The sequence below is a fragment of the Lipophrys pholis genome, assembly GCF_963383615.2.
Source record: "Lipophrys pholis genome assembly, chromosome: 5".
NCBI lineage: Eukaryota > Metazoa > Chordata > Actinopteri > Blenniiformes > Blenniidae > Lipophrys > Lipophrys pholis.
Window position 1 is genome coordinate 25,989,659 of NC_137628.1, and position 27,559 is coordinate 26,017,217.

General features: G+C 40.3%; 2 protein-coding genes across 2 annotated transcripts; one reads left to right on the forward strand and one right to left on the reverse strand.

Moving 5' to 3' along the window:
* The first annotated feature begins 1,838 nt into the window (after positions 1-1,838).
* Positions 1,839-12,242, forward strand: anxa5b (annexin A5b). The gene is made up of 13 exons (XM_080463318.1): positions 1,839-2,122; positions 2,386-2,433; positions 5,714-5,798; positions 6,161-6,255; positions 7,534-7,647; positions 7,944-8,034; positions 8,993-9,072; positions 9,188-9,238; positions 10,063-10,156; positions 10,553-10,648; positions 10,757-10,815; positions 11,628-11,750; positions 11,857-12,242. The coding sequence occupies exons 2-13, from the start codon at positions 2,431-2,433 to the stop codon at positions 11,917-11,919; spliced, it is 954 nt and encodes a 317-aa protein (XP_080319444.1). The 5' UTR covers positions 1,839-2,122; positions 2,386-2,430; the 3' UTR covers positions 11,920-12,242.
* Positions 12,243-19,898: 7,656 nt separating this feature from the next.
* Positions 19,899-22,118, reverse strand: LOC308110389 (fibroblast growth factor-binding protein 1-like). Its single transcript, XM_080464644.1, has 2 exons — positions 22,027-22,118; positions 19,899-21,912 (listed from the first exon to the last, which is right to left on the reverse strand). Exon 2 carries the CDS (start codon positions 21,889-21,891, stop codon positions 21,250-21,252), a length of 642 nt encoding a protein of 213 aa, XP_080320770.1. The 5' UTR covers positions 21,892-21,912; positions 22,027-22,118; the 3' UTR covers positions 19,899-21,249.
* Between the last annotated feature and the right edge of the window lie 5,441 nt (positions 22,119-27,559).

Here is a 27,559-nt window from a genome sequence, read left to right on the forward strand (position 1 = left end):
TGTCCTTACGTATGCTCATGAAACCGTCTCAAATAAAAATACTGTAAACAGATCCTATGAGAGCATTTAAGTTGTGAGAGTCCCCGAATCAGATTTTTACATGTATGAAGTTTTAAATTTCATGTGTTTTAAGTTAATGTTAATTCCAAATGATGTCCCAGACACCCGTTCATACTCATATCCCTGACATTTAAACCAACGCTAATCAATTTTTTAAAGATTATTAATGCATTGGATGTCCACATGAAATTCTCAAGTGTCTCCCAGGTCTCTACAAGTCTTGTAGTGTCCTTCAGTTAGGGTTTCATTTAAAGCACCAAGTAGCCCAGGTAGACAAAAAGAGGAACTATAATGATGTGGCCCCTGTTCCATTAATTTTGCAGCATGCGAGTTCCACCCTGCAACATGAGATTGCCTTCCCTTCTCTCACTGGCTCAATAAAAGTAACACGCAAACAAATAACATGGAACATGGCCGTTGAGCTTTAACAGCCTCTTGATTGTGAACCACTCTGAATGAATATGTTGGATTTCAGACAAACTATTAATGCACATGTAAATAATATCATGCTCATAAAATCACATGAAATTTATCAATTGACACTTTTGACTGGCTCAATCAAGTCTGCATGAGAAGCAAAAGAGCAGTGTGTTGAAGAAAGCGCTTTGAGGTGCGTCAACATATGTCAACCAGATATGACATCAGCTTTCAAAGGGCGAATTTATGGATTTATGGGGTTTTAGTGTATTTTACAGCCATCATGGCTTCATGCAGGGCGAGAGATCGGTGTTGATTTTTTTCAACGTGAGCTAAATTAGTTCTTTATCTTTGTAACCATGGTACATATGACTGTATCTCGCACTGTCAACAATAATGAAGGCTGGGATATATCTACCTGGTTACACTTTTCTATTCAACATTTGTTCTTTCAGTGTAATTACAAAGCTATTCATCAGGATCACGTGCAGCTAAAGTGGTGCGAACAAGAGCAACACTATGTTTAGTATTTTGAATTATCACATAATGTAACATTTTTGTTATTTCAATCAAGTTCTTCCTGTACACGTTTGTTTTATTTTCAATTCATTTCATTTCATTTCTTCATCTCAAGGTGCTTTTACAGGGGGTAATAGAAAGGTAAAGCTAATTTTGAACAGGAGGAAACCTTTGCAGAACCAGCCTCAGAGGTGGAGGCTTTCTGCTGTTCTGTCCAGGTGAGGGGATCTAAAGGTAAAGAAAAAGATAAGATGAAGACACACAGCAACGAATTGTCATCAGAAGGTAAACTAACTCACTCCTTACAGACGTGATGGAGGCAGGAGGCTCAGATCACAGATTTCTGATTCTACTGTCAGAAAGATACAGGAAGGTCTGCAGGAAAGGAGAGAAGACCGACTACAGGAAAGACGCAGAATGTTAGTGACATGTGAATATATGGAGAATAAAGAGTTGAAGCTCAGAGCAATAAAAGTCTCCCAGCAGTTTAAACGTACAGCGGCCTGACTAGAAAATGGTCCAAGGTAACCTGTTGGAAAACCATTAGAAAGTGAATCGTGTATAATATGACCTGTTTAAGAGACAAACACTTAATAATTATAGTTTAAAAAAAAAATCTCACAGGATGTTGATTAAAAACAAGTGAAATGCTGGAACAAATATTTGTCAGAAGACCAGACATAAAGAACAAGACCTTATCAAAATGTTGTTCTGCCTGTGTGGGCTTGCTCTTGATTGTGATGTCAATATTGTGCTTCTAATTTGTTCTCCTTGTTTTTTCATTAGAGATAAGGAGCATTTTCTACACACAGTCTAAAGCTGAAAAGATAAAACCTCTGACCACTCTGGGAAAAAAAAAAGGATGAAATATGCAGCATCTATAAAATAATGATGACAGATGTTGTCCTACTCTGAGGAAGACGTTCTACACTTCATTTCCCAGCGTTCATAGGGAGCGGGGCAGAGCCTCAGCTGTTGCGCACCGGGGTGTGGCCGACACGCGCGCCCTCACGCACGCACCGGGGAGTTTTTCCGAGCGGATTTGAACTTTCCGTCCTTCTTCTGTTCTTCACCTCTCTCGCAGCCGGCTCTCCTTTGTCCGCTCACTTCTCCTCGCAGCTCAGCGGTAAGTTCCTCCTCATCCACCCCGGCAAAGTGTAGCCCCCTCCGGCAGGTGAGGTGGGGACCTCGCGCTCCTCCACCTGGAGAAGGACATCCGGTCCTGCACCGTTTGACAGCTACTAGGCACGGCAGGGCGCCTTATATTTGCTTTATGATAAGAATAAAAAACGTACAGGAAATATATGTCATCATCAGGGAAAAGTTTGCTCTGTTTTATCCTGTTTCCGGATCACGTTTTTTATTTATATTTTTATTTATTACCCACAGATCTTTTTCTCACACTTGAAGAAAAAAAAAAAGAACCCGTCAGAAATGGTGAGTCACTTTCATTTCTACATATTTCTCGCCTGTCAACTTTACAGAAAACTTTGCACGGTTCATTTTAATTTGATTTTCTGTTTGTGTTTGGCAAAAGTCTAGAAAAGTATCCGTTATTTATGCAAATATGTGACTCATTGGTATTTACTCTCCGAACTCTGAAGTCGACGCCCACATCATCAAACATTATATAATCCTCTGATTGTATCTCCATGTGCACTACGGGTTGTCTTATTCACTGTGGTACGACGTTTTCAGTTTGGATTCGCCTTTTTTTGTTTTATTCCATGTAAAATGATGAAAAGTGAGATCAGAGCAAACATTAAAAGTTCACTGCAGGTAATGTGATGTAATTAACTCTTTGTTACGACAACAATGTTGTAACAACACAGACCTTTTGTTACACTTTTACTCGTGAAAAAGAACATTTCGCAAGTTTGAATGTGTGTGTGAGTGTGCCTGCAAAGAAGATTGAATTGGGGAAGTTTTAAAGTTTAGTGTATGACTCATGTGGGCTCTGTTCCATCCGGGTGGGTCTGTGGGTCTCTCTCTCTCTCTCTCTCTCTCTCTCTCTCTCTTCCACGTCGAGGCTGTGGTTTAAAGCCAGCCTCCCTCCTCTCTTAAAGGGGAACTGATGTGGTCTTTCTTCTAAACTGGGTGGAGTTTAGTTTGGTCCCATTCAAAGAATCAGGATTACGGTCCTGATAAGAATCACATGTGAATGTATATTTTATTGACAGTCTGGGACTCACTGGGGGGAAATAAATTCACAGGTCTTCATTTATAAAAAAAGAAAGAAAAAAAAAAAGGGGCTGAAGTACTCTGTGCATGTCCTTCATTGTCCCAACAGTATTAAAAACACATCTGTGTGGAGGGCGGGGGCCCTCCACACAAAAAATTATATTTTGTGGTCACAGACACAGAGCAATACACAAACACATAAGGCAGAAACTGTAGGCTTCCTGTCATAGATAGATAGATAGATAGATAGATAGATAGATAGATAGATAGATAGATAGATAGATAGATAGATAGATAGATAGATAGATAGATAGATAGATATTCCGTTCATGAAGGAGAGTCATGTAGAAACATGTACTAACTAATTGGTAGTTTTTAATGCAGTATGTTGAATCACTACCTCATTACGTGTGACAGATGAAAGTTTCTAATGGAGTTCCCCAGACGTGTCAGACAGTGAGCTGTTGATGACAAATGATTTATTTTTTATGATTATATGATGGGATACTTCCCTCCATTTGAGTTGGAACTGTTTACCGTATCCATGACAACCACGGTCCATAAAGGCCGGAGAGGAAGCGTCTGTTGAGCTGTAGAGACGACGCGCTGACTGTCGCAGGCCCTGCTGGTGTACAGAGCGTCAGCGGGCCTCCCCTCAGCAGTCCCTCTCGCTCCAGGTCGTGTTCTAACTCGCTCCGAGGACGCCACTCATGACTCGCTGTCGACGCCAACCTGATTTCATGGCATTCCAGAAGAAGTGCGGCGCATTGTGTCGCTGTTCTAACGTTGACTTATTGTGCTCTGTGCGCGATCAGCCCTCTGCAGACTGATTAGGTTTTGGTCAGCTCGTGGTGATTACTATGTAAACAGGTGGGCCGGCGAGTGGGTGTTCTGGCGTTCCTTCCTGCATAAACAGACAGAATGTTTGCTTGTTTTTTTTGGGAGGAACCACTTTTCTTTTCTTTTTTTTCAATTGCAGATTTTCAGGGTCAGAATTCCAGAAACATTCCAGTGGTTTTCCTCTCCAAACATCTGTAACTTGTTTAATGTGTCAGTGTTCGGGGAGTGTCTGGAACAAGTTAATCATTGTGAAAGACAATAACCATTGATACTAAAATCAATTTTAAAGTGTTTGTCCACCGTTATCACATTCCTACGGCTTTTCAGTATAGATTAGTCCACCGTTCTGATCGACTGTTTCTGCACCTAGTAACACATTTACAAGCCTTTGATTATTTTCACTTGATCAAACACTTTTAAATTGTTAACAAAATCATTGATTATAGATAAGAATGTCAAGGTGTGGGATAAGACTGAGCTTGATTGTGAAAGGAGGCATGTGAATCTGGAAGTTAGTAAATCAAAAGTTGCATCATTGTGACAGGAATGTGACGAGGCAGTAAAAACATCAAGACGACAAGTTTCCCACATGTGTAATCAGGAAAAGATTACTACAGTACGTTCTGTATTATAATGAAGAAGTGAAAGGGAAATAGAGGTTATGGACCCACCAGAGGAAACTGGTGTACATCTTTTACTTGTTTATGTCAGTTTAACTCTTGAAATGAGGGAAATGCCAGAGAGCACTTGACAAAGTTGCGCTCATCCTTTGAGATTTGGACTGTGACACAGTATTTACAGTGTGTAAACACAAGTAGATCTCCATCTACAAAAAAAAAAAAAAATAATAAAGCAGAAAATGGCAGATTATATTTACTAATGTTGGACACACAACATGTCAAAGATACACAGATTTATACAGTTTCAGTGTGTTAATGCTACGTTCCATATTAAGTGTTCTTTCATCAGACACTATGATGAGTATAAGTAATCTGAGATGTTAATGTAAGGTATGCGTGAAACAAATGATACGAACTGACCGTATGTCTAATGACATTCCGTCTTTGACCCTGTGGAGAAATCTGTGGTTTCTTGAGTCATATTAATATAAACAACAAAATCTGCAGTTGGTGGAGCATGAGACTCATAATCTCAAGGTAGAGGGTTCATGTCCCACGCCGGGCACCACCTTCCTGCGGGCTCACCACCTGCAGGAAAGGTTCTTAATCGGTGCAATGTGATCTGGGTGACGGTGCTCAGACTGCCACCCTCGTGACCCGGGAACGGATAAGCGGGAGAAAATGGATGGATGGACCGTTTTGAATATAGCAGTACGTGATAGTTATTTATTCATGAGATTCTACCATGAAAGCACAAACTGTACAGTGAGAAAGCTTCCTGTCTCATTCAGATATGACTTAAAAACAATTTCTAATAAATAATTGTGGGTTTGTAAGGATATTTCACTGCGAAAACCTTCATTGTAAGGCATATATGATTATCAGGTCTGCAGAGGGATTGCCTCTGATTGGTATTATGGGTTTTGTTATGTGTTGTCTGCTGCTGCAGGAGCATTCAGACGTATTTACATATATGCAGAATGTGTAAGAAGTGTTTACAGGATGTTAACATTCAGGAGCCGTATGAAACAGGAGGAAAAGCACAAGTATAATCCCTCTCTGTCTACGTCTTCCAGGCCAGCAGGGGAACCGTTAAGCCCAGTGGAAACTTCAACGCCGGTGCAGATGCTGAGGTCCTGCACAAGGCCATGAAGGGCTTGGGTAAGATGCTTGTGTGTGTTTATCTATCAGTGCAGTGTCATCTGATACGCCAGAGGTTACTACAACCCCAACAGACCAATGAGAGAGGGTTTTTGACGGGACTTCCTCTCTGAACAATTAAAGTGGTAATCCCTGCCGTCTGAGCGGCGCTCCACCCAGACAGCAGTGACTCATACACATGTGAGGTTGCTGTGAAACAGCAGATGCGTCACATTTTCTGACCTCAGCTGGACGCTGTAATTTTGTGGGTTGGATGGAGAACCTGCCCGCGGTGCACGCTCACTCTCGTGTCGTGTATATTCGCGTCACGTGGGGGAAACAAACACAGCGTAACTGAGTACCCATGGTTTCTGTTTCCATAGGGACCGACGAGGATGCCATCTTGCAGCTGCTGATAGCCCGAACCAACGCCCAGAGGCAGGAGATCAAAACCACCTACAAGACTCTGTTTGGAAAGGTGTGACTGTTTCTTTAACAGCTTGTGGTTCACTGTCACCATCAGCGTTCCAGACCACTTCCTCTCTGTCTCTGTCCTAATGTTTCTCTCTCTTCCTGTCCTCTCAACCCCCAAGCACCTATTTCTGAGCCTGGTTCTGCAGAGGTTTCTTCTTTCACCTTTTCTTGCTTTTTCCTGCACAAGAGTTGGATTTTTCTTTGTAAAAGCGCCATGAGATAGTTCTACTGTCATGACGCCGGTGGAGGAGGGTATTGTGGTCGATTGTATCAGAGGCAGCAGGCAGATCCAGGAGGATAATGAAGGGTGGGCGAGTCAGTGTCTGCTGCCATCAGGGTGACCCTGAATTATTGAGGTCGAAGTGGTCCAAGAGGTGGGCTGCAACGGCTTTTTTTTTTCTAAAACTATGAGAGGAAGGAAAGGTGGGAAGATAAAGTAGTTCCTGCCAACCTGTGAGGAATAAGTTCTATTATCATGACAAACTTTATTCTTCAATGAAACTAAAATTAATTATTGTAAATACAATACATATAAATCTTCTAACCTGAGAATCAGTTCTGAAAAGATATATATATACTGTGTATAGTCCACATTATACCTCCACTGCTGAGTCACTGCTCTGCTCAATCTGGCTTCAGATCACCAGTGCAGGGTGGCAGCGCTCATGTCTGGGATATCTTGACGTATGGTTTTGTTTTTGATTTATACTTCAGTTCAGTACTTCAGTGATGTCATCTTAGCTGTTTACAGCTGCTGCGGTAAACGCCTGTGGAACAAATCCAAGACAAAATCTGATTTTGCAGGCTTTAACAGGAACACAACATTCCTCTGCTTAGATATTACAGGGACATGTTTAAGTCGTCCTTGCTAAGGACCGAATTGGCGAAGGAAAAGACTCAAATTTGGATGGATCACCATAAATAAAATAAAAATACATAAACTTGAAGCATCAGTCATGTTATCAGAGTAAAACAAAAACTAGAACAGCTCATTCAGTAGTTGAGTTTAGAAATTAATACCGAATTTTATTTTGCAACATGTTCTGTGTGCAGTTAGAACAGTGTTGTGTGACTGCTGCAGTCTGCCTTCTAAAAGCTTTTTAAAGATTTTACTGATGATAAAAGAAGATAGAAAGATTTAGATGAAATAAATCTACAGTATTGGGTCATATGTAAACTGTGGATCCATTAAAAAAAAATTCACAGCGTCGACCTGATGTCCAGACAGAGTTAATCGCCGCACCACATCTAATCAAAGTGCTGCGCCTTTTCGTCATGTCAGGATCTGATAAACGACCTGAAAGGAGAGCTGGGCGGCAAATTCGAGACGCTGGTTGTGGCTCTGATGACGTCACCCCTCGCCTATGATGTGACATCACTTCGTAATGCCATCAAGGTAGGTCCTGTAGACACGTGAAGAAGAAGAAAAAAAAAGTACTATGGTTAATTCTTTATTGAGGTTGACTATGGTGGGAAATTATTCTAAAATCTTTATCTGACGCAGGTTGTGGAGAAATGAAACATGTTCAGAACAGCTTGCTTGCTCCAGTAGCTCGTGACTTAGTCGCGTAATCAGTGAACAAGGGAAAAGTTCAGAGGGCTTTTATAAACATGCAGACAAAGAAAGTTTTATTACCGAGACAAACTGAATCCGAGTTGAGATGTGACTTGTTGGGACATTTCTTCCTGCAGGGGGCAGGAACTGACGAGAAGGTGCTGGTGGAGATCCTGGCCTCCAGGACACCGAAGCAGGTGAAGGACATCATCGCTGCTTACAGACAAGGTAATTCACTCAACACACAGCTCATGAAGGAATGTATTTATTTGGATTTTCTACGTTTGCATACAAAAGAAAACATACAAATATATATTAGTCATTTTGATGACATGTAAAAGACCTGAGGATGACACAAAAAAAATCATGAATAAGACTCATTAACGTTGTGGTCTTCATAATGAAAACTTTAAACATAATAAAAAAACATTATAGTGAACAATTAAAAACATAAAATTGCACAAAAGTACGGTGTACATTTAGAATAAATACAAGTTCTACCCATACAAATATATTGCACAAAATTAAGTTAACATAAGTTATCACAGACCGATTTATCATAAAAAAAAAGAATAGAACAAAATGAAATGAGAAATATAAACGATGCATCTCAATTTAGGTAAAAAGTTTCATCACAGTTCAAAATGAAAAATGAAAAACAGCTCCAGGTCCCGATTCCTGTTGAACAGCAGGAGTAAGTAATGAATCTTTCTGAGTAGATCTTTACTGCCTCCAGTTAAAGACAAAGATGTGTAGTGTCTTGTCCCTGCATTCTCAACACTGGTTCATTATTTCCCTACAGTTTATTCGATGTAACAAACATGACGACACACAGAGAGGTGAGGGAACCTCGGAGAGAAGAAGAATTTTGTACAATTGAATCAGAACAAATGACTATTTGACTCAAATGAGTCAAATCCAGTTAGAGTCTTGCTGGTATAGCTGAAGTCACAGAGTTACATAAAAGGATAAAAGCCCACTCGTTATAAGCAGCTTCAGTATTTGAGCTTTCCTCATACAGGGATACATTTTTCAGTCAAAAGTGACTGTATTGTAAATACAAATGACACCAGACTCTTCTATATACTGAGACAGCTTCATATTCACTGTAATTCCAGACATTAAACAGTTTTACACTTCTGTGAAAGGCTGTCGCGTTCTGAGCGTTTATGATTGTTTTCCTCAGAGTACGACGACAACCTGGAGGAGGACGTATCTGGTGACACTTCAGGCCATTTCAAGAGGCTTCTGGTTATTCTGCTCCAGGTGAAGATGATCCTCTCCTCTCCTCTCCTCTCCTCTCCTCTCCTCTCCTCTCCTCTCCTCTCCTCTCCTCTCCTCTCCTCTCCTCCCCTCTCTGATGTGTTTTTGTGTGTTTCAGGCCAACCGGCAGATGGGAGTTCAGCATGATAAGATTGACGGCGACGCTCAGGTGAGTTCGTAAACATTTCTTTTCATCAATGGCGTCTTTGTCTCAGTGTTTGAGGGTGTGACTGTCACATGTGCTCAGTGAGGCGCGCAGCTGATCTCTGATGCGGTTAGGGCTCCCTCTAGTGGACAAAGAGCGAAAGTCCTCTAACAATTACTCATTAAACGAAGAAGCTTTCTCCATTAAGATTTTGCTGCTTTGCTGCTTTGCTGCTTTGGTTTAGTTGGTTATTATGTGCATATGAGACTCAGTAAAAGATGGATATGTGATCATGTGCAGCCTCATGTTCATTTCAGCAAAGTTGTTCATTGGTTTGATGTTCAAAAAGTGTTTCTGGAACACATTCTCAGGGTTCATTTTTAGTGATGAAACACCTTGTTTTCCATCTTTTATAGGCCTCTTCATCACTTCTTCATTTAATTGTGATTTATTCGGTCTGTTTTTGCTTTGAAACGTTTTACTTTTCCTTTAATCCTTCATTCACTCAGTGACACACAGGAGACATGCCAGACCCCACAGCAACATAACGGCAGTAAAAAGGTCAACATGAACACAAGCAGCCTGACATAGGGCTGGACTTGCAAACAATGCAGATAATGTATATTTAATATGTAATGAATTTATTTTAAAAGGATTTTTTCCTTAGCAATTCATAGTACGGAAACAAAACAGCAGGATGCTTCATATCAGACACATTTTTTTCCAATCACATGATGCAACCACAGATTTATTTCCAATATCCTCCAAGCATTTTCAAAAAAAAGGCTTGAAATTAAAAATTGCTATTATATAAAGATCTAAAGTTGACCCTTTTTTTTTTTTTGTAGGTCCTCTTCAAAGCAGGAGAGCAGAAGTTCGGCACTGATGAACAATTGTTTGTGACCATCCTGGGAAACCGCAGCGCCGAGCATCTTAGAAAAGGTTTTGTTTGAGAAGAAACACTTTCCCCTTCAGGCCATAGATACGTACACACGCATGTTCTCTTCAGTAGGAAAACATTAAATTAAACAGGAGACTTACGGCTGTTTTAGTCGGTCCAAACTAAACTCTAACAAGCAAAATCCAGGTATTTCATAAAACCCATTTACCACATTTTGACCAAAAGATATTTTATACCACACACACACACACACACACACAATACAGCTAACACATGGAGGTATAGGCTATTTATTACCTCGATATTAAAGAGTTGAAGCAGTGTTGAAGTGTCGTTTTAGGGTGTATCCAGGATATGGGTGTGTCTTTAGCGTCTGAAACATGAGGGTCAAACTAAAAACATGAGGGTCAAACTAACTGTGACGTTGTGTGTTTCAGTATTCGATGCGTACATGAAGCTGTCTGGATTTGAAATGGAGGAAAGCATCAAGAGAGAAACGTCTGGACCTCTGAGAGACCTGCTTCTGGCTGTTGGTAAGAAAGTTACAGCACCTTTTTTTTTTTTCCTATTGATCGATCAACTGCCGTTGGTTGATTTAAAAAAAAAAAATGAAATAAAATAATCTATGTTTTCCATTAAAGTGAAGTGTGCCAGGAGCGTTCCGGCTTACTTTGCTGAGACTCTCTACTGCGCCATGAAGGTGAGACAACGAGTATTTGAAATGGTTTAGAATAAACACGTCACATTGACGTTAATTTATTTCTATTTTGACAAAAGCGCCGGCTCGAACGCGTCACATAAACTAATCGTTCCCCCTTCTTCGCACAGTAATTTCACATTCTTTTTTTAATCCACACATATCACAGAGTTGTATTCTGTTATTGTGAAAAGATGTGGCAAATATGATGGAATAACACATTTAACAAAGGGACCTGAGCCACTGGGTGAAGATTATTTCAATTTTAATTCAGTTCAAACAGACTTTTTAAAGATATTTTATTCTTTCTCCAACCAAACTAACAAGTCCTTTCCATTTTTTTTTCTTTCCACCGTTGAACATGCCTCCTCATGTGGAAGTGTTTGGTTTTTCCCCCTATAGTTGATTTACTATGTTGCTGAAGACAGTACATAAATTTGAATAGATGTAGAAAATAAAAAAAAAATCTATATAAGAAGGAAATGTATGGATATTTGTAACTGAGTTCAGTAGAAGCTGAAGAGTTTCATTAATGTACGAACTGAAGGGCTCCTGCTTCACTCCGCCCTGCAGCCACATGCTCTTCTATTGCAAAAAAACTACCAAACTCATCATTATAACAAATGCAAAATGTGTCTATATTTATCTTTTTATCTTTCATGTGCCTCAATTTTCCTTAATAATATTAATATTGTCATATACTGTGCGATTTCCTTTATTTGTGTTCTAAATTGTTTTTGTTTTTAAATTGTTATTCCTCTATCCTATAAAAACTGTTTTTTCGGTGCGGAACATTTACTTGTGTTTCGTTTCAGGGAGCAGGTACTGATGACGACACCCTGATCAGAGTGATGGTGTCTCGTAGCGAGGTGGACCTTCTGGACATCAGAGCCGAGTATAGAAAACTGTTTGCCTGCTCTCTGCATTCAATGATCAAGGTATTATTCCATCCGTCGTCGTTATTGTTTACCACACACATACATACAAGAAACATCGTCTCTCACTGACGAAGCTCATATGTGTTTTTGTTTTTTTCTGTCGCAGGGCGACACCGGAGGTGACTACCGTAAAGCTTTACTGCTGCTCTGTGGCGGAGACGATGCGTAACCGACGGTTACCAACAGGAAACACACCAGAAGTGCCTCCTCTCGTCGTGGGTTGCTCACCGAAACAACAAGCTAAAAAAGTTTTGTATCATCAACCGAAGCTCTTGCTTGCATGACAGAGAGACGAGATGATTCCAGGAAATTGTCTTTGAACGGTAGCTAACATTTTGTCCACACCTTTTGCAGCTTTTGGTCCACTAATTTCCACTAAAAGTTAAGTTTTTCAGATATGATAAGTGTCACACCACAATATTTGTTTTGTTTGCACAGTGTAAGGCTGAATCAATATGTACAATAATAAATGCTTCAGTTGATGAAGTTCAACAGTGTTTTGTTTTTTCTTTTTTTCCCCTCTCGTGTTAGTTTTTGTCACGCCTGCATTTAGACCACAAGGGGGCGACAGAGCAGTTTGAATAGAAATCAGGTTGAGACGTTGGAGACTTTATCGCTGTAGAAAGAACTGTATTTTTTATATTACGTTACCCTTATTGATTTCATGAACAGCTTTAGCAAAACATCACAAAAACGCTGATTACATTTGACAGCACTAGTATTAAAATATTTAGTTTCATTTAAAGTTGTCTTGCTGCATGGTGTAGTGTCTAGAACTCTCATTTTAACTTTATGTTCTCATACTGACTCATTACTGACTTGATATAGCACTTTTTAATTCAAGAGTAAAAGAAAAAAGTATGATAGGAAATATGCAAAGGATGAAATGTATAACAATTGAAAGTAAACAGGACTAAAATAAGAATATAAAGAAAAAGGTTATAAATAGATTAAACATAAATATGAAAAAAGAAAGCAAAGTCTTCAGAAGGAACTAGACAAAGTAAAATAAGTTTACATCTTTATAGCCTTTCAAGGAAAAGCCCAGCTCTGCTAAATATTTTGGTGTACTCTAATGAATAAATAAATAATATATATATATTCCACTACCCCTTGCATGTATGATTGAAAATGTTTAGTTATTATTTCGATTTCATTCATTGACAGAAAACAAACAAAACAAAACGATTCAATGAAAGGGAGCAGAAGGAAGAATGTAATCTTTAACAAAAATCTATTTACATTAAGATTAAAAACAGACAACAAACAAATGACCATAAAGTCTGAGAGGCCCAGCTGCTCCCACTGTTTCCATGAGGACAACACTATATATGACTATTTCTCAGTTTCTTTGTATTTGAATAATAAGCTGATTTTGATTACTTTTGAATTGTAAAGTGAAACTACTGGACAACTATGAGCGCAGACGTGTCACTCTTCAATAAATGTTGTTATTTCAAGGCTGAGGTGGTGAAAGAAAGAAACAAAGTGTGTTCATCCATTCGTTACTGCTGTTTCACATCACATCAGACAGAAACGTTCTTTCCGCCCACGTCTGTGTCACTCGTTATTTTTGCCAGATTCCAGATTTTATTTGCTGAACACAAGAAGACCTGCTGTATTTGTGAACATTACAGTGTTCTACGACAGCCTCCGAGGTGCAGGGAAGATATAAAATAAATATCTAGACACGTGTGTTTTTTTCTCGTTTGGCTGAACTGGTGTTTTTCCTGCCGTGAACAACACACTGAAGGAGAATCGTTGATCAGTGAAGAGGCCTCACAGAAAACTGTCACGCTCATGCTGTCTGCTCCCATTGTCCCGGAGGATCTGGGTGGCCGCTCAGCGTGACCTTTGACCTTCATAATTGACGCCCAGACAGCTTCCCGTCAGTGTCACCAGTTACACCATTTCAAAGAAAAGCTTATCCTTCCCCCGTCGCTCGGTGGATGTGTGAGTGTCGGCGGGTGACGGAGGGGGTCACCCACAGGTCTCGTCACATCAACTTCTGTTATTCTTTCCTTGGAAGCGGTTTCTCTTTGATGGTCCGAGAGCCAATACCGGGATCCCGACGGCAGGGCGTGGGCGTCGGACCACCTCCAGCCACAGGAAGAACAATACCTCCCAACTCCTCCCACCCAGGCTGCGCTGCACGCTTTCTGGGTGTCAGTCAGCGCCATAGGTCAGATCTCCTGTGTCCAGTGGAGCGTGGACTTATTTTTCTCCCCTTCTGCTTCGCCACACAGGTTGAGGCTCCGGGACCTTCTGGCATGTCCATTGCTCAAGTTCACACAGCAAGGCCTCGAGTAACGACTGTCGTTATGACGACTAGAACGAAACACTGCGTGACGAATCTCGACAGCTTGTTTATCTGAGAAGGTCACCGTGAATTATTCATTCAAATACTTCAATGGAAAACTTTTAGTAAACGGTAAAAAGAAAGCAAAAGACCTTCAAACATCTAAAAAGGTTAAATGTGCAGTAGTGTGGTTTAAAACATTAAAAACAAGCACACACTGATTCTCCTATACTGAGAATTGATTAACATTGTTCTTTAGCTACAGTCTCTAAGTTTTTCTACTTTTTTTTTTTTTGCAATCTCCTGCAAACATTAATTTTCCTCTCGTCTATTAAAGTCTTTCAACTGCTCCTTTCAGGTGTTGAACCACATCTGCCTCCGTTTCACCTGTTACATCTCCTGCCTCTTTTCCTGTTGCACCACCTAAACTCTGTGTCCTCCTCCACTACATCGGTGTATCTTCTCGCAGATTTTATCCTTCGGCTCCATCTCCTAAATCTTTCTTTCTTTCTTTCTTTCTTTCTTTCTTTCTTTCTTTCTTTCTATTTGAGGGTTGGGAATGGTATGGACTAACTGGAACCAGCAGATGGCGGTAGTGCAACTTCAAGGATGCCAACTACCGTTGAACCTTAGTGAAGAAGAAGAAGAAGAAGGGCAACAGTCATCAGGGACGAAAAGGTTGCTGATAAGCAAGAGAGGGGAAACAGTCACCACCGATGACGAGAGCGGTGTGAAACAGTGTAGATAGAAAGAACCAGCAGGTGGCGGTAATGCAACTTTATGGATGCAAACTGCCGTTAAACTCAAAAGAAGAAGAAGAAATGAGGTCGTTACTGAACCTTCCAAAGTGGTCCAAATTTAGCCCAAATACAGTCGTGGAAATTGGGGTGAACAAGATAAGCAGTGTAGAAGATGGATGGATGAAAAAGAGGCTGGATGACTTTCACTTTTCTACCATAAAGACACGTCTTAATAGAGACGTATTTTCACTTTTCCTCCACCTAATTTTGACGTAGTTTAGACGGAAGGCAAAGGCGTCTTTTGAACCATTTTTTTTGCCGCATGGGTTTTTAACACGTTATCCTGAGCACATGCTGTTAAAACCCAAAAGAATAAGAAGAAGATGTCCAAACCATGTCACCCTGACGTCTCTGCAGCTTCATCACTTTGATCGGTTCCTGTTTCATCTCTGCCGCCTCCTCCGAGCCTCTTGACCCGTCTTCAAACCAGCAGGTCTCACTACTGTCTTGTAAAGTCTTTCACTCTTCATGTTCGGATGCAGACGCGGTTCGCCACAGAGCTTCCTGGATGACCTCGTCTCACTTCTTGCCAATGAAGGGTCTCAGGGCCGGTATAGTCCAGCTTCTACCTTAAACCCATTTGTTTTTCCCCAGAACATCTATTTCTGCTTCAGTTCCTTGTCGGTCGATCACGTGCTTTCTCTATTCTTCAAGATGAAGATCTCACACGCAGGAGTGTGGGCTTCGAAATGAACACCACATCAAGCTTGTTTGCACCTGTTTTATCGGCCGGCAAGATGCTTGTAGAAACATGGTTTTGTGTCTTTATGTGAAGAGATTTACCCCAGAAGGAGATAAAGATTGTTGTGAAACCTCGAAGGGCATGTTTTCTCAGAAGTCGTTTGTATGTTTTTAGTTGTGGAGTCAAAGGTTGTTGTCACAGGTGTTTGCTTTGCTTGCTGAATATGGGCACTACCTGGCCCAGAGAGAAACAAGACCAGACAGGGACCTTCCATTGTGGCTATACAGAAAGTTACAGGACACACATACTTAAATATGATTCAGATGCAATCATGGTAATTGTGAATAATGACTTTGCCCCAGGCTTTCTTCACTTTCTTATGTCATTCCAGGAATTTGTAAACGTTTGGGGTGTTTTTTTTTTTTCTTGTGTAGTATTTAGAGGCGTTACAAATACCAAACAGATCAGTTGAAGTTGTAATTAAAGAGCCAGACATTCACATTTCTATGTGAATTCAGAAGGTGGGTGGTTAACCAGTCAGTTAACTCAGTCCTCCAATGAAAGGGACGCTTGCTGCCTTGCTTCTCCCTTTCTGCAGTTTTCATTGACCTGAACACTCCTGACCTTTATTATCTACTGTGAATTTATGTTCATGGGTTTACTTGCTTGAACGTTCGGCTTATTGTATGTAATCTGTGTAGAGGCTTCAGCTGTAGTGTTTAGCACAACTTCTAGAAGCATGTTTAGATAGAGCTCCTATCCAAACATATTTCAACCATCATTGACGAGGAACACTGAGACACAGAGACACTGGAGCCGCGCAGAAACACAGACGGCCCGACAACCAGAACACACAAGGAAATCCCATTTATATACTAAAGCCACCAGGTGACGACAATCACACACTCAGGCACAGGTGAAAGACATCAGGGTGGGGAGCAGAGAAACACCAGGAGGGGAAGCCAAGGAGCCTGAAACTAGAGAATCTAACAAAAAAAAAAAAAAAAAACATGAGCGACAAAACATGAACCACGACACAAACTTCAGTTAAAAGGTGGAAATCAGTCTGGTTGACTTTTTAAGTGTCTTTGGAGACAAAGAGCAGGTCAGAGGTGGTGAAGGTCAAGAGCACACAGGAAAACATTAGGATCCACATCTGGGGTTGCACTTGTTCACACACACACACACACACACACACACACACACACACACACACACACACACACACACACACACACACACACACACACACTGATCATGGCAGTCTTTACATCTTCCTATGTAGAAGCAGCTGGCTGCCGTCACTGACAAAGTAATTAGAGACTGCTGCAGGAAACTGGAGGAACAGGCCTCATATTTCATTGTCGTATACAATCAACCCCACTCGTTTGTTTGAGAAAGAGTTTTTCATGGGCGTGTGTGTGTGTGTGTGTGTGTGTGTGTGTGTGTGTGTGTGTGTGTGTGTGTGTGTGTGTGTGTGTGTGTGTGTGTGTGTGTGTGTGTGTGTGGGTGTGTTTGTGTGTGTGTGTGTGTCCCTTTATCTTGAGGCAACGTCAGCAATGAATAGGCAATCTGTGGTGTAATTGACAAATGGGCCAATCAACTCAAAATGAGCAAAAGAAGGACGAAGCTGGTCTGAAACATTTCAGTGTCCTTAACAGTCCTCAAGAGGGAGATACTCAATCACTCAATCACATTGCTGTCAGAAAAGAGCTGTGATCATAACACGCCACTTATTTCACAGGCAAAACAAACAAACAAACACGATGTTATATATTCCCTCACATGACGCATGCAGACCATCTCCTGCAGCACAGATCAGTGTGTGATGGAGGACACTGGGTGATAACCTTACAACATCCCTGCATGTTTTCTTTTTTTTTTTTTACAACTAAGTATTGTTACTGAATCCAAAATCTAGTGTGCAAAATGTTTGGTCATGCACAGGTTTATTTCTGAAAGGTCATACCAGAAGAAAATGGCAAGAGAGCATGGTACTATTTGGCTTCATTTAGATTTCTCTTCTATTCATTCACTTTGAATTTTGTTAACACCATTTAAAAAGGATTGGGATATAACAACCTATTTTTGAAAGCACTGTTTCTTTCTACTTTTCCACCCCTGACAAAAATGTTGCTTAATTATGAGCGATTTCTCTCACTGAAATTTATAGAATAAATCAGACCAAACCAATGACACCAATACTTTAGACCAATGGTCCATTCTGCTATGAAATAGCAATGAAAAGCAATTTCCTCTGCATCGGCCGACGCGTCACTAACAATTCAACACTGATCCATTAGTGTAAGTGAGTAAATTCACGCCTCCACTTCACGATCATTCTGTGTGTTGGCTCACCTGCCGCAGGTAGAAACAAGCCGAACATGGGAACAAGAGCCGAGCCAAAAGGAAACAAACATCTCAGCACATGTCCAATGATTTAACATTTCCCAGGAATTTACTATGTGGGAGTCACTGTGAGAAGAAGGTTCAGGAGAATGTCACAGCAGGGAAGTGAAGGCATAAATCTACAGTCACATCGGGGGGATTGGACTGACTTTTAGAGACGAACACAAAGATTTCACACTGTAGTTAATATAAGGTTAAATTTCTCTTATCATGAGGTCCAGATTAGGTTATGTGTGATCTGCATGTTTGATTTGGCACTTTTTGACACCGGGTGGCATTTCTGTTGCAACGCGAGGAGATGGTGTTCAAGGCCTTGCACAAATCCTCAACGGATTTGAACCAACAAACCTCAAACTCTCTAGCCATTTTCTTCTGGTTTGACCTTTCAGAAGTAAACCTGTTGAAAAACGTACATAAAAAATAAGCTTCAGTTGAAAAGTAACTTTGCTCCACGTAACAACCAATAATGTCATAAAGATGAATAATGTAATCATTTTGGCCATTTTAAATGAAATAAAGCCAATAATGTAATAAACTTACCTACTGTACAATAAGTATTTGAGCCACTATCATAATATTTGACCAATTATTGAATAAGTTACATTAAGGACTCACATTTTAAAGATGTGGCATAGTTGAGGTTTCATTTATTGAGTATTCATACTTGTAAAAAAACATTTTCTTATCATTTTATAATACTATTGGCAAATATTTTAATTATAACATAGTGGTAATAATTTATTTTACGTTATAATCCATTATTCCATTCTTGGTTTCAACACCCCCTCAAATCTGCCGCACAGTAGATATTTACAATCTATAAAACTACAATGAATTTTTAAAAAAAAAAAGGAAAGAAAAGAAAGCCTGCACAGGAAGTCTTCATACACTCCTCTACCTGCAGATAAAGTTGTGATCTAGAACAACAAACAGAACCTAAACCTCTAGATTTGCTAAGTCTTAAGAAAAGAAGAAGTTCAAACTTTGAGTTTAACGCCACTTTTTTTTAAATGAATGCTCCATTTATATGTATTTTATGCTTTTCCCTCCTGAAAACTCAGGGCTTTGAATTTACTGCTGGACACATCGACCTGCTGCAACCCGAGTGTCCTTGAGCTCCGAGGAGGGAGTCAGTCATGTAGGAACTCTCCCTGTGTGCCGTCAAACACGGCAAACCTCAGTTAAAAGGAGGAAATTGTTCTTTTTAAGTGTCTTTGGAGACAAAGAGCAGGTCAGAGGTGGTGAAGGTCAAGAGCACACAGGAAAACATTAAGATCCACATCTGGGGTTGAGCTTGTTCAGATACACACACACACACACACACACACACACACACACACACACACACACACACACACACACACACACACACACACACACACACACACACACACACACACTGATCATGGCAGTCTTTACATCTTCCTATGTAGAAGCAGCTGGCTGCCGTCACTGACAAAGTAATTAGAGACTGCGGCAGGAAAGAGCCTCATATTTGGATTCCCTTGTACAATCAACCCCACTTGTTTGTTTGAGAAAGAGTCTTTTGTGGGCGTGTGTGTGTGTGTGTGTGTGTGTATGTGTGTGTGTGTGTGTGTGTGTGTGTGTGTGTGTGTGTGTGTGTGTGTGTGTGTGTGTGTATGTGTGTGTGTGTGTGTGTGTGTGTGTGTGTGTGTGTGGGGCCCGTTACGCTTTAACAATGAATGGGAGGGCTGTGGTTTAAGTTGTGGTGTAATTCACAAACGGGCTAATCGGCCTAAAAAGGATATTTTGATATGAGGCTTATAAGTTCTTTTAGTCTCGATGATTCAGATGAGATTTCAGAGTGAGCCTTCAATTTAGAGGCTGAAAAACACACTCTGGTATAAGTTAGTATTTGCTATTTTGGTTGTGTTTCATGAACAAATAGAAAATACTTTTTTTATAAAGAATAAGCAACCAATACATCTCATGTGTTTACTGGTGACGGTTTCATAGGGAAGCATTTTCTATCTGGTACAAGACAGCAAACAGCATTGTATAAATAGAAAATGTTTATTTGCGGTGCATCAATACAGTGGTATTTTGTTATTTTATCTTTAGTGGTTGACCGATCAAAAACAAAATCTACATAACAATCGGTGTTTCTAAGAGAGAGAAAGTCACAGTTCATCCAATCAATGAATTCACTTCGCAATCAAAATCATTATTTTAATCATTAATTACAACTTCTATTGGAGTAATCATTTTGGGTGATGTTAATGACTAAGCACAATTTACACCATGTAACTTATACTTTATTTTTTACACCAGATTTTCCCTTTTACATCAACATATTTTCATCATGATGACATTTTAATATACTTTTTCTTTTGTTGGAAATGTGGTTTGAACATTGGTATATTAAATATCAGATATGGCTAAAAACACAACCAAAACACGTGAGAAGTACTGTGTTCTTTAACGTGAGTTTTTTTTTATAGAAACAATATTTTTATTTGTAACTATTCAAGTATTCTAACAGTAGTTGTAGCTACATAAGTATATTTAGAGTACTCCTTCTGCCTTTGTTTATTTCTGAGCCTTGGACACTGAGGTATAATGCATTTTAAGCAAGAAAAAAAAAAACACTCTCCGCTTTAATAAACGAGTTAGAACAGCTATGTTGAGTCACATTTGTAAAAGCACACCTGAAGCACATATTGAAATGAGTTCTCGTTTCTAAAATCCAGACTGGGTGACAAACCTGATTATAGCAGATTAACCCCCTTTGGGTCAATTGATGAAAATTTGCCTAAAATGACACATGGCTAATTTGCATGACGTAGCAGGAAGCAGCAGACCTGACACTCCTTTTCTATTGGTCAAAAGTCTACCCCAATCAACCAATCAGGAAATTGCATTGCTGTTGCGATGAGGGAATGGGGAGACTACAACAGCTTTCCTTATGGACTATGAAAATAATGATAAACACACAAGATATATATATATATATATATATATATATATATATATATATAGTCAGCTTGGTTTTGTACAAAAACGTCTGGGAATTTCTTGTATTTTTATGTAAACAGTTGCATAGAAATGTGTTATTTTGGATACATTTGAGCATTGGCTTGTACATGTACTAATTGGATATGCTTAAGTTGTGAGTAACTAATAGCAGAATCACATAGGTGAGGTTGCGCAGGGGGGGAAGACACCAAGCATTCAAGTTCAACTGTCATTAATGTTGAAATATAGAGATAAAAGCAAAATTGACCCCCTGACGCCAAAGTGTCAAAGAAAAAACAAAAACTGAAGGCTGCAGATAAAAAGTCTGTCCTCCTAGCAGCCGTCGTCCTGCACGAGGGAGAGGAAGAAGGAGCACACGCTGGCCCAGCTGCTGCTGCAGTACTCCTCCGCCGTCCTCAGCTGCTCCTCGCGGGTCGTGCAGTTCGTGGGTTTGGGCGCGGTGGGCACCGGGGCACGCGGGGTGTTCGGAGGTGGTCGAGGGATGTGGAAGCCGACTGGTCGCGGGTTGATGATCACGGAGCTGTTCGGACTCAGTCTGAAATGCGCGTCTTTCTGCGAGCGCCTGCAGGACGCGGCCTGCACCATCGCGCGCTCGTCCCTGCACAGTTTGGCCTGGAGCTTCTTGAGCCCGCGACCCACACGTTTCCAGAACATCTTGGGGTTGGAGGTGAACATGGAGCATTTCTGGGGTTTGCCGGTGTACCTGCAGTGCATCCCGAAGACTCCGCTCCTGTTGAGCGCACCGGGCTCACATCCGACCTCGAGCCTGACCGCGTCCGCGGCTTCCGTCGCGTGCCAGAGGCACAGCACCTGCTTGTTGTTGGTGAAGTCGCCCTTTCCGATCACCCCTTTTGGAAGTGCCGAGGACGCACCTCGTCTACCCGAGGAGAAAGAGACCTGCTGAGCCAGGAACGCCAACAGCAACCAGGGAGCCAAAGTCCTCAACAGCATCATGGCGATAAACCAGAACAATCCCTGGAAGGAGAAGTGGTGGTGGAAAGAATATGTTTGTTAAAATAGTGAAAACCGACAAAGCCATAGCAAAATGTTGCAAAAAAAAAAAAAGTACACAAAGTAAGTTAAACTTACCGAGATTGACACGCGTGTCTGTGCGTAAAGTGGCTCCGCGCGTCCCGCACATGTATTTCATACACACAGGCTGCCCCACGCCCACCATTCCCTCCCTCCCAACACACACACACACACACACACACACACACACACACACACACACACACACACACACACACACACACACACACACACACACACACACACACACACACACACACACACACACACACACACACATACACACGCTGTTACGTCAGCGCTCATCCATTGAGAAAATTCTTGCCTGCTGTGGCTGATGGGAACGTGTTTCTTTTTTTTGGGGGGGGGCATGACCCGACATGTCCAACAACGGTATTCCCGCCACTAACAAAGCTGTGATTTCGGAACATCAAAGACTAAACGACTAAAAACTTGCCACGGGTGACGAATTGCAGGTTTGTAAAGAAATTCTCAAACCCAAATTCTCCCCCAATCATGAGTGGAGTTCAGCCATGAGGAGATCCTCAGTCAGATCAGCCCATGTTTCCATGCCTGACTAGTGTTGACAAGTGTATAATGGGGGGAGTCACAGGTAATGGCTGTATTAGCGTTGTGAAATGTCAACAGTGATGTTAAACACGATTCAGAGTGAAAGGGTGCAGTCATTCCTGTCACAGATTTGTGTGAGTTTAGGGTTGGAAGTACGAGAACAACAAAAGACATTACATGAAGGCGTATGATTGTGTGTTTCGATTGTCACAATAACTAGGTAATACAAGTTTTAACCGTTATATTTATTTCAGTCTCTACATTTTTTGTTTTCTTATTATTTTAAGGTAAATCCTTGGGGGCCAGGGAAATACTTATTCACTACACCATTTTCAATTGATGGATAAAACCCCCAAAATATACGAATACACAGTTTTAAGACTGAAATCACTGCAAGTGTAACAGAGAAGAATTAAAATGATATGATCTAGTGTCTTTGTACTATTAATAGAGTATAATATTATCATCCTAAAATATTGAATTATATCTCAAATTAAAGGATTCCAACTGGAAATTATTTTTTATGTTTTATTGCTTGGTCCCTACAACCTTTAATGAAATCTTGTGAGTTAAAAAATATTTTAAAAAGTCCTGTGTTAAACAAGAAATGGTACTTGGTGTGAGGGAGAGTATGTGTGCAGCATGAGAGTTTAGTTCAGATACCGCTGGACATTTCATTAAATGCATCTAATTCATGTCACTTTGAATGAAAACTCCACTATGTTGTGGACGAGCAGAACAAGTAGAAAGTGTATGCATTCTGAAGTAATTTAAAGAGCAGAGAAGAATGTCCAATACATTCACGATAAAGCAGAAAGTTGGTTCAGGCAGTGTGATATGTCGACATGAGAAAACTGGGGCTTCACAGCTCACTGCTCCACAGCACCACCTGGTGTTCATTAGAGGCTCTGTTACAAAAAATACCCGTTCATGCAGTGGAAAATAATTGTTTAACTTATTTTACTTCACAGCAAATCGCTTAACGTTTTTAAGATGCTGTTCAGTCGACATGTTACAGTTAATTTTGTGTTTCTATGTATGTAATCTATGTATAAAGGGTCATTTTGTTTAATTTAAAGAGTCTTGGTTCAGTCTTACCATGTAAAACATATACTGGTACACCAATAAAAAGCCCTGGAATTGCTGGTTTAAGATTTAAAATTAGTTTAGAGTCTGGCTTTTATTAAAGAGTCCTGTTCAAAAAGACCAGATCAACTGTTTTTGTTTTTTTAAATGTCCAGTTGTGGTTTATTGTATCCTGCTGTTTTGAACAGCATCACGTCTTCTTTTTTTTTTTTTAAAGAATCTTTGTCTGCTTTTAAACTAGTTTCTGTGTTAAAGAGTCAGAGCTCATTTAAAGTCCAGTACAATGAGTCAAGTTTGCTTTTAAGAGTTCTAGTTTCAAAGTCTTAAAAAAAAAAAAATAATATCCAGGTTTGGATTCAAGAACCCAAGTTTTACCTAAATAATCTGTAGTGAGTCAAGTCTACAAATATACAGGTACTTCTCAAAAAATTAGCATATTGTGATAAAGTTCATTATTTTCCATAATGTAATGATAAAAATTAGACTTTCATATATTTTAGATTCATTACACAAAACTGAAGTAGTTCAAGCCTTTTATTGTTTTAATATAGATGATTTTGGCAAAAAAGTAAAGAAAAACCAAAAATCCCCATCTCAATAAATTAGCATATTTCATCTGACCAATAAAAGAAAAGTGTTTTTAATACAAAAAAAAGTCAACCTTCAAATAATTATGTTCAGTTATGTATTCAATACTTGGTCGGGAATCCTTTTGCAGAAATGACTGCTTCAATGCGGCGTGGCATGGAGTCAATCAGCCGGTGGCACTGCTCAGGTGTTATGGAGGCCCAGGATGCTTTGATAGCGGCCTTAAGCTCATCCACAGTGTTGGTCTGGTGTCTCTCAACTTCCTCTTCACAATATCCCACATATTCTCAATGGGGTTCAGGTCAGGAGAGTTGGCGGGCCAATCGAGCACAGTAATACCATGGTCAGTAAACCATTTGCCAGTGGTTTTGGCACTGTGAGCAGGTGCCAGGTCATGCTGAAAAAGGAAATCTTCATCTCCATAAAGCTTTTCAGCAGATGGAAGCATGAAGTGCTCCAAAATCTCCTGATAGCTAGCTGCATTGACCCTGCCCTTGATAAAACAAAGTGGACCAACACCAGCAGCTGACATGGCACCCCAGACCATCACTGACTGTGGGTACTTGACACTGGACTTCAGGCATCTTGGCATGTCCTTCTCCCCAGTCTTCCTCCAGACTCTGGAACCTTTAATTCCGAATGACATGCAAAATTTGCTTTCATCCGAAAAAAGTACTTTGGACCACTGAGCAACAGTCCAGTGCTGCTTCTCTGTAGCCCAGGTCAGGCGCTTCTGCCGCTGTTTCTTGTTCAAAAGTGGCTTGACCTGGGGAATGCGGCACCTGTAGCCCATTTCCTGCACACGCCTGTGCACGGTGGCTCTGGATGTTTCCACTCCAGACTCAGTCCACTGCTTCCGCAGGTCCCCCAAGGTCTGGAATCGGTCCTTCTCCACAATCTTCCTCAGGGTCCGGTCACCTCTACTGGTTGTGCAGAGTTTTCTGCCACACTTTTCTCGTCCCACAGACTTCCCACTGAGGTGCCTTGATACAGCACTCTGGGAACAGCCTATTCGCTCAGAAATTTCTTTTTGTGTCTTACCCTCTTGCTTGAGGGTGTCAATGATGGCCTTCTGGACAGCAGTCAGGTCGGCAGTCTTACCCATGATTGCGGTTTTGAGTAATGAAACAGCTGGGAGGTTTTAAAAGCCTCAGGAATCTTTTGCAGGTGTTTAGAGTTAATTCTTTGATTCAAGGGTGGGTGTGGTGCTCCAGATGATTAGGTTAATATCTCATTTAGAGTACCTTTTCATGATATGCTAATTTTTTGAGATGGGGATTTTTGGTTTTTCTTTACTTTTTTGCCAAAATCATCAATATTAAATCAATAAAAGGCTTGAACTACTTCAGTTGTGTGTAATGAATCTAAAATATATGAAAGTCTAATTTTTATCATTACATTATGGAAAATAATGAACTTTATCACAATATGCTATTTTTTTGAGAAGTACCTGTATATATATATATGAATCAGGTAGAGTTTTAAGTCTCCAAGTGAAATTTACAGTCTTTTTCCATTTCAAAGTGTGTCTGTGGTTTATAAAGATTCACTGTAGGAGAGCTTTACAACAACTGTGACAGTTTTCATTCAAATCCATTCAAACTTTTTCACTGAAAACTTGTTCCTGGTGTCTAAACTGATTTCCCTGCACTTCTTGGTGCAAACCAATAAAAAAAACTAAAACGTTTTCACAAAATGTTCCTTTCAAAAGTCCTCATGCTTTTGAAAGCCTTCAAAATTGTAAATGTAATTATACTTTAGCCTAAAAAAGTAACTTGATATCCCAGACTTTAGTGCACATACTTTGTGAGGGACCGGCGCTCCTGATTTTAAAAGTCACTTTAGCACCTAACTCCCAAATCATTTAGTCAAAAACATAATGAACACATGATCACAAATCCGGATTAGAATATCCAAACTTAAAGAAATCAGTCCGTTTTAATTTAGCATGTTATTTGCAGATGCAGACGAATCGGGTCTTCTTCATCCTGATGCTTTGGCAGGAAAATGTTCCCTCAAGAGTAAATATACACACCCCCATGTTATTTATGACAGAAGCTGTTTCTTACCCATAATGCAATCAGGTTTATGGTAGGTCCACTTTGATAGATCACTGAAGTTCTGTTTCAATTCTATCTCTACCATGAGCTGGGCTGGATTTACTATCTGGGCAATGGGGCAATTGTTCAGGGACCCAAGACCTCTGGAGGTGTGAAAGTGACCATATGGGACAATTTATGTCTCTGTGTTTGCTTGGAAAAGGACTGGAGATGTGTCCAGGATGTAAATTTCCTTCAAGCACAGTCGGCTGAGATGGACTTCAGATTCCCACCACCCTGACCTTCCTTCTGCAGAACAAGGACTTTCGATGTCAAAACACTTAAAATTGACAAAGTATGAAATGAGCAAATCCTGGATTCTTCAGTAGAAGTGACAAATATATATTTATTTATATATATATATATATATGTGTGTGTATATCTAATTTCACTCAACAGCAGCTCTAAGGTTACAAATCAACAACGAGCCTCGTCTCATAGCCTCTGCAGAGACAAACAGAAAACTCCTTCCCAAGCAGCTGTTCCTTGTCCTTATATCCCCCCGGATCCTGATTGGCTGGACAGGAAGCAGGAAGGATCAGCTGACAGGTGATCTCAATCATCCTTCCAGTGGAGATTAGGAAGACTCAACTGTTTAGAAACGCAAACAATTAAAACATTCCAGCAATACCGCTTCTTTTTTCACCCAAAATAAACCTCATTGTGTTTTATGTACATTAGAAGAAACGAGGCAACAAACCTGGAAGTCCCTCCTTTCACATTAAACATCCACACTGACTTAAAGCAAACTTTCATGTGCAAAGTGTCTCTGACGTCATTCACCAGTCTATGGAACTATATTGACCAATGACCAATAAGATTCACCATCTTGGTTTATTTCATCAGGAAATTTTTGAATATTACCCCCTGCTGTGATTTATTGTTGCTTTAACTTCTATTCTTTGCTCACCGTGATGTGCAAGATGTTAGATATTGGTTTATTTGCATTGTTAACTGGACCCATAACTGCTGAACACAAGCTTGCTTTATTTTATCCACCGCTGCGCCGCTTGACTTTTGGTTTGTGTGCAAGTTTGCTTTCATAACTGCATCTTTGAAATTAAAGATTTTTATTTGCGTCATTTTGCCAACATTTCTTCAAATCTGTTTTAGCATTTTTGGTCTCTTTAAAAACATTCCTGACAAAGTTATATAAACCCCTGTGTATGTGAACAATATTCGAATAAACAAAAAGAGCCTATAATGACAGAAAACTGCTTCAAGAAGTTTTTTTCTTTTTTTTTTTT